At 46.6% G+C, this 18,084-nt stretch overlaps 1 protein-coding gene across 6 annotated transcripts in view; it reads left to right on the top strand.

Annotated features, from left to right (window-relative positions):
- LOC119966204 (calcium-binding mitochondrial carrier protein Aralar2) overlaps positions 1-18,084 on the top strand; it is a 413,059-nt gene that overhangs the window by 159,938 nt on the left and 235,037 nt on the right. For all 6 annotated transcript variants that reach the window (XM_038797538.1, XM_038797535.1, XM_038797537.1 and 3 more), the window contains one exon: positions 3,750-3,889. In XM_038797538.1, the coding sequence (XP_038653466.1) occupies positions 3,750-3,889 (140 nt within the window). The remainder of the gene's footprint in view (positions 1-3,749; positions 3,890-18,084) is intronic.

Here is an 18,084-nt window from a genome sequence, read left to right as displayed (position 1 = left end):
ATGGAGTTGAGGCTGGGGGCGGCGAGAGGCCAACGCCCTCCAAGGAGACTGTACATAGGTCTATTGGCGGATGAGGAGGTCTGTGGGAGGATTAGGAGGAGTATCCAAAACTATGTGGCGACCAATGATACAGGGGAGGTTTCAGTGAGTATGGTCTGGGAGGCGCTGAAGGCAGTTATCAGGGGGGAGCTAATTTCTATCAGGGCCTACAGAGAGAAGAGGGATAGAATGGAGAGGGAGAGGTTGGTGGGGGAGATACTCAGGGTGGACAAGAGGTATGCGGAGTCCCCTGAGGAGGGGCTGCTGAGGGAGCACCGGGGCCTGCAGGCGGTGTTTGACTTGCTTACCACAGGGAAGGCAGAGGCTCAGCTGAGGAAGTTACAAGGAGTGGTTTACGGGTATGGGGAGAAGGCATGTAGGATGCTGGATCACCAACTACAGAAGAGAGATGCGGCCAGGGAAATTGGGGAATTCAGTCCTGAGCTCGGAAAGGATCAATGAGGTCTTCAAGGATTTTTAAGGTAAATTGTATGAGTCAGAACCCCCGGAGGGGAGGGAAGGGATGAAGCAATTCTTGGACCAACTGAGGTTTCCGAAGGTGGAGGAGGAGCTAGTAGAGGGACTAGGGGTCCCGATTGAGTTGGAGGAATTGGTTAAGTGTTTGGAGGGTTTGCAGTCGGGCAAGGCCCCGGGTCCGGACGGATATCCTATAGAATTCTATAGGAAATTCTCAGTGCTGTTGAGTCCGCTATTGTTGAGAACCTTCAACGAGGCTAAGGGAAGGGGAACCCTTCCCCCGATGATGTCGCGGGCCTTGATTTCACTCATCCTTAAACAAGATAAGGACCCGTTGCAATGTGGCTTCTACAGACTGATATCGCTCCTTAATGTACACGCCAAACTGTTGGCCAAGATCCTGGCCACTAGAATTGAGGGCTGTGTCCCGGGGGTGATTAATGAGGACCAGATGGGGTTTGTCAAGGGCAGGCAGCTGAACACGAATGTGCGGAGGCTCCTGAACGTGATCATGATGCCCTCGGAAGGAGGGGAGGCAGAAGTGGTGGCTGCAATGGGTGTGGGAAAAGCCTTCGATTGGGCAGAGTGGGAGTACCTGTGGGAAGTGTTAGGCAGATTTGGATTTGGCGAGGAATTCATAGGGTGGGTCAAATTACTGTATCAGGCCCCCGTAGTGAGTGTGTCCACGAACCGACTGCGGTCAGAGTACTTTAGGCTGTATCGAGGAACGAGGCAGGGGTGCCCCATGTCCCCCCTGCTGCTTGCCCTGGCAATCGAGCCGTTGGCCATGGCGCTGAGGATGTCCAGAAATTGGAGGGGGCTGGTTCGGGGGAGGGGAGGAGCATCGTGTTTCACTGTACGCGGATGACCTGCTCCTGTATATTTCAGATCCGGTGGAGGGGATGGGGGAGGTCATGCAGATCCTAAAAGATTTTGGGGATTTCGCGGGGTATAGGTTGAATGTCGGGAAAAGCAAGGTTTTTGTGATCCATGCGAGGGGCCAGGAAAAGAGACTGGGAGAGCTCCCTCTCAAGATGGTGGAGAGGAGCTTTCTCTACTTGGGCATACGGTTGGCTAAGAGCTGGGATGCCCTGCACAAACTCAACCTTATGCGGCTTGTGGATTAGATGGAGGGGACTTTTAAGAGGTGGGACATGCTCCAGCTTTCCTTGGTGGGCAGGGTGCAGTCCGTGAAAATGACGGTCCTCCCCAAATTCCTGTTCGTGTTCCAGTGCCTCCCCATCCTCATCCCCAAGTCCTCCTTTAAGCGGGTGAACAGGATTATCACGGGATTTGTGAGGGGCGGCGTGGAAGTGGCTGGAGGCGGCGTCTTGCAGGGATACTAGCTTTGGGGCACTGATAATGGCACCGCTGCTGCTCTCGCCGGCACGGTACACCACGAGCCCGGTGATGATGGCGGCACTGAGGATCTGGGGGTCAGTGGAGAAGGCACGGGGGAGGTAGGGGCCTCAGTCTGGACCCCGATGCGAAACAACCACAGGTTCATCCCGGGCAGAATAGACGGAGGGTTTCTAAGCTGGCACAGAGCGGGTATCAAAAGGATGGGGGACTTGTTTATAGATGGGACTTTTGCGAGCCTGAAGGCGCTGGAGGAGAAATTCAGGTTGCCCCCGGGGAATATCTTTAGGTATCTGCAAGTCCGCGCTTTCTTGAAGAAGCACCTTCCTGCAGGATACAGGACAGGGTGGTCTCGGGCATGTGGGTATGAGACGGAAAGGTATCAGACATATACCAGGAGCTGCAGGAGGCAGAGGAGGCCTCGGCGGAGGAGCTGAAGGGCAAGTGGGAGGAGGAGGTGGGTGAGGAGCTGGATGACGGATTGTGGGTGGACGCCCTGGGCAGGGTCAATTCCTCCTCATCTTGTGCCAGGCTTAGCTTGATTCAGTTTAAGGTGGTCCACCGGGCGCACATGACAGCGGCAAGAATGAGCAAGTTCTTTGCGGTGGGGGACAGGTGTGTGAGATGTTCAGGGAGCCCAGCAAACCATGTCCATATGTTTTGGGCATACCTGGGGAGGCTTTGCAAAGGCTATGTCCAAGGTGTTGGACACTTGGGTAAAGCCGAGTCTGGGGATAGCGATATTTAAGGTGTCAGAAGATCCGGGAGTGCAGGAGCCGAAAGAGGCCGGGGTCCTGGCTTTTGCCTCCTTGGTAGCCCGGAGACGGATCTTGTTAATGTGGAGGGATGCAAAATCCCCAAGTGTGAAGACTTGGGTCAGTGACATGGCTGGGTTTCTAAGTTTGGAGAGGATAAAATTTGCCTTGAGAGGGACCTTGCTGGGATTCTCCAGGCGGTGGCAACTGTTCCTTGACTTTCTCGCGGAACGTTCAGTGAGGAGGTCAGCAGCAGCAGCAAACCGGGCGGGGGGGAGGGGGGGAACTGTATGGGTTGTGGATAGATTTTTCTTGTAAATGGTAGTTATCCCACCTTGTTTTGTTAAGTTGTTCATTCTTTTTTTTCCCTTCTATGTCGGCGCAACATCGAAGGCCGAAGAGCCTGTACTGCGCTGTAATGTTCAATGTTCTTTTAGTAGTGGTTTTGTAAAAATTCTGTAAAATTTTGAATAAAAACAAGTTTAAAAAAAAAAAGAATTTCTCGGCTCATAATCTTGCAGTTTTGAACAAGAGCAGATTTGTGATTATGCATAAATAAAAATTATATGTACTCAGTAAAGTTTAAACAAGAAAATGTTCCACTAACACTGTTATGTGATTTTTCTAGCTTCAGTTACTTTGGCATTGAAGTAAAAAAAAATAAAAAATAAATCTTCAATACCTTTATTTCAAAAGAATCATATTTTTCTAGATTTGTGGAATGTTGCATTCGGTTGATATATACTGTACAAATGTAGATTTTTTTCCACTCCGTTTTACTGAAACATATGTACAGTGACTCCAGCAATTTCCAAATATTTTTGATGCCACAATGAGAAGTGACTGGTATAATTTTGTTGGAGTAAGATTGGAGGGCACATATTGTTAAGCTATGAATTTGATAGGTTAGTCCCTACAAGCATTTAACATAAGTCATGGTATATGAATATCGCAGAAGAGAGAGTTTAGTCTGACAGGTGATTGACCTTAAGTTACTTGGAGTAAAATTCATATTAATAAATGCCTTAAGAAGTTAATAAAAAAGTAATTTATGTTTTCAATTATAGTAGCATGATTTTCTTTCTTACATGAAACCATATATTTCATCATTATATATAGGTGACATCAAGCAAATATTTAGCCAAAGCGGTATTTACCAGCGTTTCCCGTTTGATTGGAATTCTGAGTTTGTGGATCAGCATTTCGGGAAGGATAGGAAAAATCATCTTAAATACAAAGAATTTTCACAGTTTCTCCTGGTAGGTTGCTGACTCAGTGTCATACGTATATTTAATTTTTTTTATAATCCAAGTAAACTCCGCCATGTAAAAATTTTGACATTTTCAGTATTATAATTATAGATAGCACTCTACGGTAACACTAGTACACAGTTTAAAATCAATATTGTAAAACTATTCTTTAAATTACTAACTTACTGCAATATTTATCTGCCATATTTTGCTAAGCTGTTTTAAATGTAACATGTATTTTCTCAGCTTTTCAAGTGATAAGATTAAAAAAATTAACTACTAACACTTTTATACCATCTTCCATGATCTTGAGACACCCCAAAGCATTTAACACTGTATCACTTTTGCAAGGTAAAAAAACATAGCAGCCAATTTACGCAGTCTGATCCCACAAACATCAATGGTGCATGAACAGATAATTTAATGTAGTGATATTGGTTGTGGAATATATATGTTGACAAAGACACCAGGAAAACACCGCTACTTTTCTACCGGCCAGACCAAGCGCACCTAGTGAAGGCCTCCTGCCCCTTTGAACGCCTCAGCGTGGATTTCAAAGGGCCCCTCCCATCCACCGACCGAAACACGTATATTCTCAGTGTGGTCGATGAGTACTCCAGATTCCCCTTCGCCGTCCCATGCCCTGATATGACGTCTGCCACCATCATCAAAGCCCTTAACACCATCTTCGCTCTGTTCGGTTTCCCCGCCTACGTCCACAGCGACCGGGGATCCTCATTTATGAGCGATGAGCTGCGCCAGTACCTGCTCAGAAAGGGCATCGCCTCGAGCAGGATGACCAGCTACAATACCCGGGGAAACGGGCAGGTGGAGCGGGAGAATGGGACGGTCTGGAAGGCCGTCCAGCTGGCCCTACGGTCCAAGAATCTCCTGGCCTCCCGCTGGCAAGAGGTCCTCCCCGACACCCTTGACTCCATTCGGTCGCTCCTTTGCACTGCGACTAATGAAACCCCCCATGAACGTCTCCTTGCCTTCCCCAGAAAGTCCACCTCCGGGATTTCGCTCCCAACGTGGCTGGCAGCTCCAGGACCCGTTCTCCTCCGCAAGCACGTGTGGCTCCACAAGGCGGACCCGTTGGTCGAGAGGGTACAGCTGCTCCATGCAAACCCGCGGTACTCCTACGTGGCGTACCCCGATGGCCGCCAAGACACAATCTCCCTCAGGGACCTGGCGCCACCCTTCCTTCCCCAACTTGCCACCGCCAGGACTCCGCTTATTAGCACAGTTTGGCACATGCAAAGAATCGAAGCACCAAAATACAAGCACATGGATTTACTGTTGAGGCTGTATAAGACTCTGGTCTGACCCTATTTGGAATATTGTGAGCAGTTTTGGGCCCTGAACCTAAGGAAGGATGTGCTGGCCTTGGAGAGGGTTGAGAGGAGGTTCACAAGAATGATTATGTAAGGAGCAGTTGAGGACTCTGGGTCTGTACTCGATGGAGTTTAGAGGATGGTGGGGGGTGGTGGGGGGGGGGGGGGGGGGGGGGAGGATCGGGATCGGGATCTCACTGAAACTTACAGGATACTGAGAGCCCTAGATAGAGTGAACTTGGGTAGGATGTTTCCACTAGTAGGAGAAACTAGAACCAGAGGGCACAGCCTCAGACTGAAGCCTCTGTCCTTTAAAACAGAGATGAGGGGGAATTTCTTCAGCCAGACAGTGGTGAATCTGTGGAACTAATTGCAGCAGAAGGCTGTGGAATCCAAGTCACTGAGTGTCTTTAAGACAGAGATAAATAGATTCTTGATTAATAAGGGGATCAAGGGTTAAAGGTAGAAGGCAGGAGAAGGGTGATGAGAAACGTGTCAGCCATGATTGACACGTTTGACACATGATTGACACGCAGACTCGATGGGCCAAATGGCCTAATTCTTTTCCAATGTATTATGGTCTTATGGTCACCAGCAGGATAGATGGTAACTAGTGCAAGTTAGTCCAGATCTCATGAAGCGAAGTATGATGTCTATAACCAAAAAAGAGCTGGGGTCTTTCAGCCAGAAGAGGGTAACAAAAGAGACTTTAAAGAAATATATTTGCAGTTGATTTGAATCTGCTAGCTATCACATTGGCATGGACCTCTTTGCTGCATCGTTTCCCTGCTATGGCCTCTACATGTGCACGTCAACATCCTGGTTCCCATCAGCTCCAACCCATTGATCCTCCCTGTTGGAGATGTTTCGACCCTCCATGTCTCCCTCAGCTAAGACATCCCTCCTTTGTGGTGCTAGGTTGTACAGGGTCCAGCAGACAACAATGATCCGGAACACTTTCTGTGGTGAGTATTGGAGAGCCCCACTTGAGTTTGAACATAATCTTTAGTAGACCTATTGGCTGCTCAGTCACAGACCTGGTGGAAGCATGTGCAGCTTTGTAGCCCTCCTCAGCATCATTCTGCGGGTGGCAAACTGCATCTATCATCCAGGACTTCTGGTGGCATCCCTGGTCCTCGAAGAGCTATTTTTGCAATTGTCGAGATCTTTCAAACACCTGTGGCAACTGGGAGTAGGTCAGACGGTGGGTGTCGTGAGAGCTCTCTGGAAATCGAGAACAGCATGCAGGATTTGCCTTCTGTGGTCATGTGTAGGAAAAGGGTGTTTGGCAACGGTTAATGTGAGACTGGAGTATGATTTCCACAGTATGATGTAGAATGACACAGAACAGTAGACAGGAGGCAGAGTTGTATGGAGAAGGTTGAGGAGAAGTCAGCATGATGTTAGCTCCTAGTTTGGGTGACACTTTGTATATATGTGAATAGTTATGTGTTTAACAAGTGTTCAACAGTACAAGCATCTGAACTTCTTTGTGAGACCGACTGAGAAAATCCGTACAATAATTTGAGCTGCATGGTCAGATTTGAATCCTTTTCTGTTGATGAACATGACTGGCTGTTCCCAGGGCTTTTCCAAAGCCATTTGTGTGCAGTCATTTGTGCTCTGCACTTCAGGAAATCTAAGATTGTTGCAAATCCCAATCCCAATTGCAGCCTGGTTTGCAAGATCCAGGTGGAATTGGACAAGTTGGTGAGATCTCCTGTACAAGGTATGTATCAGCTCCTGGATGCATTTGTGTGGTCGCTGACTGGGAAATGCTGTACAGATCCGCCGTGAAGCACTGGAAGAAGCCACTGGCAAGTAAGTTTAATGTGACGGTGACCTTCAATGCCACTGGAATGGAATTTCCTGCAAGTCCTGTGGTCGCCATGGCGAAAGCTGGCAGATGTATGCAACCACATTCTGTGACATGAGGCTAATCCAACATTGCCTTTATTTAGCACCTGTAATATAGCCGTGGTCAGGCCATTGCCATTGTAGTGGACCCTATTTACCAGTATCCTGACTTCTTGAGGTCCCATTGGTTTTCACTGCTTTGCCTGTTGCTTCTCCTAGCTGCTGCTTCTCCGGGCCCTGTGCTAACCTGAGACAGGCCCTCCTCTTCGTCTGGATGAAAGCCAGTAGAAGGCAATGTTGCTTGGAGCCTGCATCATCCACACCTCAGTGGATCTGTAAATTAAATGAAGTACTAAATATAGTGAGCATATCCTTTACAGAGTTTCCTCCATCCCAGAGCCACCAAGCCAATAGTAATACCTGTACCTAGCCTCTGTCTAGGCATGGCATCCCCATCCTACCCTTTGGAGCTGAAGGACCAGAGAAGAGTATTCCTCTTGTTCAAAATTACTGCACATGGAGACATTGCTGTTGGGTCATGAAAGCCATGTGAGAACCCTCCTGCTGATACTGTTCAGTTTGCTTGCACTACCTTTAAGACTCTGTAAAGAGACTATTACTTTGGCAGCGTGGAAAGACTAATCGCACGAGTGAGCCCTTGTCAGGTATAACCATTCACCTTGGTGGATGAAGATTTGTGCCATCCACCAGCCGTGTTTCTTGGAGGGATTCACCTCCCTCCCGGCTTCTGACAGCACCAAATGGCACAGAAGAGTGGCAGCTCCATACCTTGCTGGGATCTTTCTTTAGTGAGATCCATGTGTGAGAAGCACCCATGCTGCCGTGTGGACTTCACCTTAGGGAGGAGAACATAACTGAGCCTGGTTGTCATCCGGTTGCCTCATCATTATTAGGGTGTCCCTTTATTCAGCCAATTGTGCTGATTTTGAACTCCACCCACCCTAACCCTAATCCTGTTCCACTTCGAGGTATCGCAGTTTTAGATCAAATGTGTTCCATTGTTGTTACCCCGACACACACACACACACACACACACACACACACACACTACCCGGATAGTCTGTTTCTTCCCAGGACACTCTTGGCCCTACTTTTCCCAAACTTTCTCTTCCTTCATGGACACTTTCCCATTCTCCTCCCCCCCCTTCCACCATTCGCATGCCTCCCATGTCCAGCTTCTGCTCCACCCTCCCACCCTATTCCTTTACCTCTTCGCCTGCCACCCATGTCCAGTCTATGCTCAGGTTGTCCTACTGGCACCCAGTCTGAGTCTCGTGTGAGTGAGCCTAAGAAAGGAAAAGCAAGGTCTACACACCTCAAAGTCGTGGAATAAGTGAAGCTCGCCAGATACACACCACTTTTATACATTAGATCCGTTGGGGGTTACAGGGATTAGGGGTAAATTTACCCTAATCTCTTCTACTGAAAATGCTTAGAGGCAATTCTCCATTTCACTGTTATAAAGAGGTTTCTGAACATCACTACAATAATGCACGCAATTTACCGGCCTCGTCACGCCCAACTTGTTAACGCAATGAGGCCGTTGAATCTCGTAAGAGGCCTCCAGGAGCTGCGGAGCGGGTGTCGAAAGATCAGGGCTGCCTTTAAAAATGGTGCTTCAACCCCGCGCACCATCTACTTGCATTGGCGAGTTGTCAGTGCAGGTAATGATATAACTGTGGTATGCTGAGAAACACCCTGAGCAGTGCAGCCAAAACACCATCAATGTATTCAGTTGTCCATGACTGGCTATCTTTAAGCTTAGTGGAAAATGGTTCCAATCTAGATATAGCCTCGATGAAGCTTTTCAGTTAAGTAAAGAATGAACACTGGGATCAGTTTCCAAAGTGTGATTTTTTTTGATAATTCATTCATGGGATGTGGGTGCCGCTGAATTGGCCAGTATTTATTGCCTATCCGTAATTGCCCTTGAGAAAGGTGGTTGTGAGCTGCATTCTTGAACCGCTGCAGTCCATGTGGTGCATACTCTGGTATCTTGTAACTCTCCTCCTGACTCCCAAAGACTCCCCACCATCTACAAGGCACAAATTGGGAGTGTGATGGAATACTCTCCACCTTCATGTGTTACACCCTGGGCTAGTGCACGGTCAATTCCAGCCTCACCTGACCCGGGGTTGCAATACAGATGAAATTAAGTTTTATATTCATAGTTAAATTGACTATAGTCACAGGTTTATAAAATTTAATCACAAATAACCTTTTATTGGCAGTAATTATAATTAAATAGGCAAAAAATACAACTGGCTATCTACTATCCGATTCCCCTTTTTGAACCCACCCCACACTGCACAAAAACACAGTCAAACAACACAGAAGAGAAAGGGTAGTGGAAAGGGAAGAGAAATAATGAATAGGGCGGCACAGTGGTTAGCATTGCTGCCTCACAGTGCCAGTGACCCAGAGTCAATTCTGGCTTCGGGTGATTTTCTGTGTGGAGTTTGCACCTTCTCCCTGTGTTTGCGTGGGTTTCCTCCTGCTGCTCCGGTTTCCTCTCAAGGTCTAAAGATGTGCAGGTTAGGTGGATTGGCCATGCTAAATTGCCCCTTAGTGTCTAAAAAGGTTAGGTGGGGGGTTACTGGGTTACGGTGATAGGGTCAGGAAGTGGACCTAGGTAGGGAACTCTTTCCAAGGATTGGTGCAGACTCGATGGGCCAAATGGCCTCCTTCTGCACTCTAGAAATTCTATTCTAAGTAAAAGGATTAAGATCTTTGATTGAGATGGATGTTTTCTAGTTAGTTTCTTTCTCAAGGTTAGATTTTGAGTTGGGTACTTTCTTTTCCTTGAACTTGTATTGATCTTCACTGCAGACTCCTGGAGATAGCAGGCAACCGGCAGCATAGAGAGGGAGAAACACAGCTCCTCTTCCTTCAAGGGTCTAGTGGCTTCTGCAAAACTCTCTCAGAAAGGGGAACCAATCACTGACTGTTATCAGGCAGAACACTAGCCCCGCCCAACCCACAGCTTGCCAGCCAGCCAATCAAACCAACTTCCTCCACAGCTTGTTCCTAAGGTTCACTTGGGACCAACTAATAATACAAGACCTAGGAACACATTGCCCTGGCAAGGACTCTTCTGCTTTGAAGTCACATCCTGGTTATGCATCCATGGATCAAAAATAATAAAAGAAAAGAAATGGAACAATGGAAATAAGTAGGAAGGACTCTTGCACACGGATGAATGCAGCTTCAACAACACTCAATAATGCAGCTTCAATAACATCCAGCACATAGCAGCCCAATTAATCTGCACCCCTTCCACAAACATTCACTCACACCATCACCAACACACAGTTGCAGCAATGTATAAGATCTACAAGATGCACTGCATGAACTCACCGAGGCTCCTGAGACATCACCTTACAAACCCATGACCACTGTCATCTAGAAGGATCAGAGTAGCAGACATGTAGGAGCACCACCACCTGCAAGTTCCCATCTAAGCCACTCACTACCCTGACTTCCCCCACTATCACTGGGCCAAACTGCTGGAACTCTCTAACAAGCACTGTGGGTATACCTACAACACATGAATTGCAGCTGCTTAAGAAGCCAGCTGACCACTTCCTTCTCAAGGGCAATTGGGGTGGGCAATAAATGCTTGTCTAACCAGTAAAATAAAGTTTGGTGGCTATAATTCCTGGATTTTGAACTTGAAATATTAACTGTGTCTCTCCACAGATGCTGCTGCACCTGAGTTTTTCCAGCACTTCCTGTTTCCATTCGCACATCCCAGTATTTATTGCTGTGAAAACAGAGCTGTGCACCATATGGCAATGAACTTAGTCTCTTGAAATAATTTTCTTTTGTGGCAATGGTGTCAGCACTGTGTACTCGAGTGCTTTACTATCTTAGGGAACTTGGTTCTGTGCCAGGTGTAACTTAGCCAACCAGATGACCAAGCTTGTCTTTAAGAAAGGTGCACATAGCTGGGACAAGCGAATTTCAGCACACCTACTGGATGGATTCCAACTCAATTTCAGAAGGAAATCTACAAGCCCTTTCTGTCACTGAGGAATAGTTGCATAGTGGTGATGTTATCTGACTACCAGAGACTTAGATTAATGCAAAGTGGTAAGGGAAGATGGATCTTTGGCCCCTAGTGTAAAGGTGCTGGGGTGGGGGATGGGGTGGTGGTCAAGCCCACCTGTGCTTGGCCAGCACATCCTGCAGCCATTTTGGAACTATCTGACTGTGAGTTGGCTTGAAGCTGTCCTCCTGGCCCCATCCGCGAGGAAGTCCTATCTCCGACATCTGCCAATCAAATGGCTGGCACCTCGCCTGTTGCAACAGAGCCACTATGAGCTGTGGCCACCGCTGGGACTAATTATTTGATGAAACAAAAGTGTAGGAAAGTAAATTGTTAAGAGGACATAGAGTCTACAAAGGAATTTGGATAGATTAAGTGAGTGGGCAAAAATTAGTCAAATGGAGTATAATGTAAAATGTGAACTTCTCCAATTTGGCAGTGGTGAGAAACTGTAGAACTCTACAGTACAGTGGGATCTGGGTATCCTGATACACGAATCACATTAAAATGTGGAATAGAATGGTAAGTGGAATGTCGAAGTTTATTGCAAGGAGAATTGAATATAAAAGTAGGAAAGTGTTGCTAGTTCTTGTGAATGTGGAAGAGACTCCAATGGAGCCCTGACTTTTAGATGAGTCTGGAGCCTTGCTGGACCAGGCTGGAAGCTCCCAGGAATGCAGGGCGGGGGGGGGGGGGGGGGGGGGGGGGGGGACAGAGTGGGAAGCTTTCGTGGGGTGCTCAGATGGACATAGGATGCCTGACCAGGATGCATTCCCCTTAGCCCGGTTGCAATGTTGTCAGGTTTCACCTGATGACCTGAGCGCTGTCTTCCCTACAACACGTGTAAACTCCCAGTGGTGGAGGAAGGAGATCCTTGAGTGGTTGCTGCAAGCCTCCATCCCATCCCAGGGGACCACAAAATTCAGTCCGTGTGTTCCAATCCCAGCATAGTAGTTGGGTATTTAAACTGAATTAATAATTTTGGAATAAAAAACTAATCTCAATGATAATGATTAGTAGTTATGAAACTGCAAGATCATAACAAAAATCCATCTGGTTCAGTAGCGTCTTTAAGGAAGGCGATCTGTCATCTTTACACAGTCTACATGTGACTCAGACCCACAGCAATGTGGATGCTCTGAAATGGTCTCACCACCCACTCAGCTGTATCAAGCTGCTACAAAAAAGTTGAATAAGAGTAATATAGGGCCGAACACTCAGCATTGACCAAAGGACTGAAAACGGCAATGGCACACACTTGCCAATTGACCTTGCAAAGTCCGCGTTTACCAATTTATGGGGATGTACCTAAATTGGACCTTTCTTATAGACTAATCAAGCAGCATTCTGATAATCATATGCACCGAATCAGACCTTGCAACCAATGCCCCAGATTTCTCCAACACCAACCCTGGGTATTCTTGTCCCACTTGTGTTGTTCTGTCAGGAGAGAACGGCCTTAGAAACTCTCAACATTGACTTTGTGCCATGAACTAATCTGGCATCAGTTCAAACATAGGCAAGGAAATCGCCTGCTGGTGCCCTCCCTAAGCTGATAAATAATTGCACCTCCATGTTGAACACCACTTGGAAGAGAGGTACTGAGGGTAGCAAGAGTAAAACTGTACTATGGATGGGAACTTTAATGCTTGGTGGCAGCAATACTGATGGAGTTGCCAATCCTGAAGGATCTATACCAGAATGAGCTCCATCATAACTTCAGAAGTGTAGATGTTCAGTACAACATTCAGTACCATTCGTAACTCCTCAGATACTGAAACAGCCCATGTCCATCTGCAGCAAGAATTGAGCACAGTAAAAGAAGTGTATTATCGGAAAGAACAGTGCATCAAGCTGCCTTGGCTTCTTCGACAGAACTTTCCTAACCCACCTAAAAAAACAAGGGCAGCAGATGCATGGGAACACTACGACTTAAGAGTTCTCCTCAAGGGCGGCATGTGGGGCAGTGGTTAGCACTGGGACTTCGGCACTGAGAACCTGAGTTTGAATCCGGCCCTGCGTCACTGTCCGTGAGGAGTTTGCACATTCTCCCCATGTCTGCGTGGGTTTCACCCCTACAACCCAAAGATGTACAGGTTAGGTGAATTGACCATGCTAAATTGCCCCTTAATTGGAAAAGAAAAATTGGGTATTCTAAATTTATATTTAAAAAAAAGAGTTCCTCTCAAGTAACACATCATATTGATTTGGAATTATATTGCTATTTCCTCGCTGTTGCTGGTCAAATACCAGAATTTATTTTCTAACAGTACCTTCTCAAGAGCAGCCAAGGACTCAGAACAAATTTTGGCCTTGATAGCGATTCCTTTATCCCATGAACGGATTAAACAAAACATTGTCAGCAATGCACAGTAAATAATCACTTTGTGTTCTTACCTGTCCTCACCTCAATTTTGTGTGTCCCAAGTCAGGGTGAACCGAAGTTACAGAAAGAACGGGAAGGTGATGAGCAGCCAGTGTCTCATAGCATTCATGCAAAAAACAAAGAACTAAGAACAAAAAAAAGTACAGCACAGGAACAAGTCCTTCGGCCCTCCAAGCCCGTGCCGACCATGCTACCCAACTAAACTAAAATCTACACTTCCTGGGTCCGTATCCCTCTATTCCCATCCTATTCATGTATTTGTCAAGATGCTCCTTAAATGTCACTATCGTCCCTGCTTCCACCACCTCCTCCGGCAGCGAGTTCCAGGCACCCACTACCCTCTGTGTAAAAAACACTTGCCTCGTACATCTCCTCTAAACCTTGCCCCTCGCACCTTAAACCTATGCCCCCGAGTAATTGACCCCTCTACCCTGGGGAAAAGTCTCTGACTATCCACTCTGTACAGGTGTACAGGACCTGTGGACCTGTACACCTAGATCTCGCTGACTTTCAATACTCTTGAGGATTCTACCATTCACTATATATTCCCTACCTGCATTCCAAAATGCATTACCTCACATTTGTCCGGATTAAACTCCATCTGCCATCTCTCCGCCCAAGTCTCCAAACGATCTAAATGCTGCTGTATCCTCTGACACTCCTTATCGCTATCCGCAATTCCACCAACCATTGTGTCGTCTGCAAACTTGCTAATCAGAATAAATTTAGAGTACCCAATTATTTTTTTTTCCAATTAAGGGGCAATTTAGCATGGCCAATCTACCTACCCTGCACATGTTTGGGTTGTGGGGGTGAAACCCACGCAGACACGGGGTGAATGTGCAAACTCCACACAGACAGTGACCTGGGGCCGGGATCGAACCCAGGTCCTCAGCGCCGTAGGCAGCAATGCTAACCACTGCAATGCCCTGCATAAAATATGTAAAGTGCTCTCATGGTTGCCTGCCTATCAGGTAGAATATCATGTGCAATCAGTGCTACTGCAAAAAGAACCATGTTCTCCTGTGTACAAACCCTCAGATTTTAAATTTTACGATGTTCTCTTCGGTCATACTACTAGGGGGATGCGGTGGTGCAGTGGCATTCCTGGCTCACAGCGCCAGAGACCCTGGTTCGATTTTAACCTTGGATGACTGTGTGGAGTTTGCACATAGTCCCCCTGTCTGCATTGGATTCCTCCAGGTGCTCTGGAGGTCCAAACAGTCCAAAGATGTGAAGGTAGGTGGATTGGCCATGCTATCTTAGTCCTTAGTGTTCAAAGATGTGTAGGTTAGGTGGATTGGTAATGATCAATTGGCCCTTAATGTCTAAAGGTTACGTGGGGTTACAGAGATACAGCAGGGGATTGGGCTTAGGTAGAGTGCTCTTTCAGAGAGTCAGTGCAGGCTCGATGGACCGAATGACTGCCTCTTGCAGTGTAGGGGTTCTATGATACCAATACCTAAATATGCAGCTAATGCTTCCAGTGATATAATCCCACAACAACACAAGATGCATTTGCCATAAATAGACAGGGCCACAGAAGTGAAGTTGGACAGGTGGACAATTTTCCTTTGCACGGAATCGACTTGTTAACTATATCTTGCCTGAATCTTCCGGATGGAACTAAGATTAAATAGGATGGTGGCGTTTGCTGCCTTGCTCGTGTTGACTTTAGTTAAAATTACTGGGACTAGTTCGGAAAAATATTTACTTGTTAGCTTCAGAGGAACTTTTATTTTGTTCAGGTATAATTGATGCTTTTTTTTGCTTTTTTTCCCAATTAAGGGACAATTTAGCATGCCCAATCCACCTACCTGCACATCTTTGGGTTGTGCGGGTGAGGCCCATGCATACACGGGGAGATGTGCAAACTCCACATGGACAGTGACCCGGGACCATGACCTGGATCCTCAGCGCCATGAGGCAGCAGTGCTAACCACTGTGCCATTGTGCCGCTCTAGAATTAATGCTTCCTAAAATGAATCCATAAGCATACTTTAGAACCGGAGAAAATATTAAAAAAAATAAATTTAGAGTACCCAATTCATTTTTTCCAATTAAGGGGCAATGTAGCATGGCCAATCCACCTAGCCTGCACATTTTTGGGTTGTGGGGGCGAAACCCACACAAACACGGGAAGAATGTGCAAACCCCACACAGACAGTGACCCAGAGCCGGGATCGAACCTGGGACCTCGGCGCCGTGAGGCTGCAGGGCTAACCCACTGCGCCACCGTGCTGCCCCGGAGAAAATATTTAACCATACTGTTTCAAAAGCACTTCTTAACATTTATTTTCTTCCTAAATTATCAATTGGCAGTTTGAATTATTTTATATCTGTGGTATGTGGTCATTGGTTTTCTGTCCTTTTATTTGAGTCATTTTGTTAATGTGATGTCTAGACCTGAGACCTAAGGCAGCAGGAGACCCCTGTGGATGCCAAATTTTTTCCTTGTATTCAAGAAATGTGAATAGTCTTTATATTATAGTTAACCTGGACCAGATGGTTGATTTTAATGCTTTTCATGAAATGTTTTTCAACACACAGCATTTTGCTCTTTAGATTTTTTGTCCTGCTTTCAGTCACAGTTGCAAAATGATTCACAACTGGCATACCAACCCTGTAGTATCTAAAGCTACAAAAAGGAAAACATTGAACAAGATATTTTAAGAAGGTGGGAGAGTTTCCCAGTGCTTGAAGCACATTTATTCATCTTTTTCAACTTGAAATAGTAGACATTGATAGAGTAGGGGGTTACAGACAGGCTAAACTGAAGTTTGTTGACTCCAGTATTGTACCCGGAGACCACTGTCCACCATGGCGTAGTCCACCTCTAGAGTAGACTCCTCTTCCAGTGAAGAGGGTAGGAGGCGATGGAGGAGGACAGCTGGCCAGGGACAGGTGCACTCTGTGGTCCAGCAAGGTGAAAAATCTGCTGCTGTACAAGGGCCTGAAAATGAGAGACTTCAATAGCAGGCTGGCAGAGGTGGGCGAAGGCATTATCCTGTCAACAAAATGTATAAGGTAATGATGCTCTAGCTTCAAATGTCAGAGCACCAGTGCCTTAGAAGGCTGCATCTCTCCAGGGAGCCAGTCACACCACTGTGCAAAATGTTGGCTGGTGAGATAGCGTCAAATTGTGTTGATGTCCACACTCTGCCTGTGGATTTGAAGGTTACAGTTACCTTGAAATTTTTTTGCACCTGGGTCCTTCCAGGCATCAGCCAGAGGCGTGGTTGATTGATTTATTGTCACATGTACCGAAGTACAGTGAAAAGTATTTTTCTGTAGCTAAGGGAACGTACACCGTACTTAGAAAAAAAGAATAATCGACAAAATATATCAGCAAATAGTGATTGGTTACAGTACGGAACAAGGGCCAAACAAAGCAAATACATGTGCAAGAGCAGCATATAGCATCGTGAATGGTGTTTTACAGGGAACAGATCAGTCCAAGGGAGAACCGTTGAGCAGTCTCGTACCTGTGGGGAAGAAGCTGTGCCTATGTCTGGAGTCTGCACATTCTCCCCGTCTCTGCGTGGGTTTCCTCCTGATGCTCCGGTTTTCTCCCACGAGTCCCGAAACCTGTCTGGGTGCATTTCCTCAGGGTGCTCCGGTTTCCTCCAACAAGTCCCGAAAGACGTGTTGTTAGGTAATTTGGACATTCTGAATTCTCCCTCTGTGTACCCGAACAGGTGACAGAGTGTGGCGACTAGGGGCTTTTCACAGTAACTTCATTGCAGTGTTAATGTAAGCCTACTTGTGACAGTAAAGATTATTATTATTAATATGATTATTAGTGATATGTGTGGGTCTTCAGACTTCTGTTCTTCGGCCTGATGGAAGGGTCTGGAAGAGGGCAAAGCCTGGGTGTGAGGGGTCTCTGACGATGCTGCCTGCCTTCCTGAAGCAGCGGGAGGTGTAGACAGAATCAATGGAGGATGGCAAGCTTGTGCGATGCGTTGGGCTGAGTTCACCACATTCTGCAGCTTCTTGCGATCTTGGGCTGAGCAGTTGCCATACCAAGCTGCGATGCAGCCGGATACTAGCATACCATTATTGAGCAAGGTTGTCACAGATGTATACTTCAGGCACCCCATGAATTAATTTAATTCAGTGCAGATAATGTCAGTCAAGCCAAGAGAGCCAGTCGCTTTACTATTATTGATGGATTCCCTGAAATACAGTGGATCGTAAATTTCACCCACGTAGCAATCAAAGTATCACTGGGTCAGCCATGGGCCTTTGAACAAAAAGAAGTTCCATTAAATCAATGTCCAGCTTGTGGCCATAGGCAGAGGATTGTGTGGTCATGATTTGCACATATTCGGGCACTTCCATTACCAGGAATATTCTTCCCGCCAGAACCTTTGGATGGCTGTCTTCTGGATGAGAGGAATACCCATTCAAGAGATAACTCATGACCTAAGTCAGACATCTGCACACGAAGGCCGGGGACTATTATTGAGCAGATGTTATTCAGGTGCTGCGTTGCAATATTATCCTGCACGTGTGTCACTCATGATCACGATCTTCTCTGTGTTACATGACCTGG

Source organism: Scyliorhinus canicula, chromosome 5 (assembly GCF_902713615.1).
Source record: "Scyliorhinus canicula chromosome 5, sScyCan1.1, whole genome shotgun sequence".
Taxonomy (NCBI): Eukaryota; Metazoa; Chordata; class Chondrichthyes; order Carcharhiniformes; family Scyliorhinidae; genus Scyliorhinus; species Scyliorhinus canicula.
This window is presented reverse-complemented; position numbering and strand designations above follow the sequence as displayed.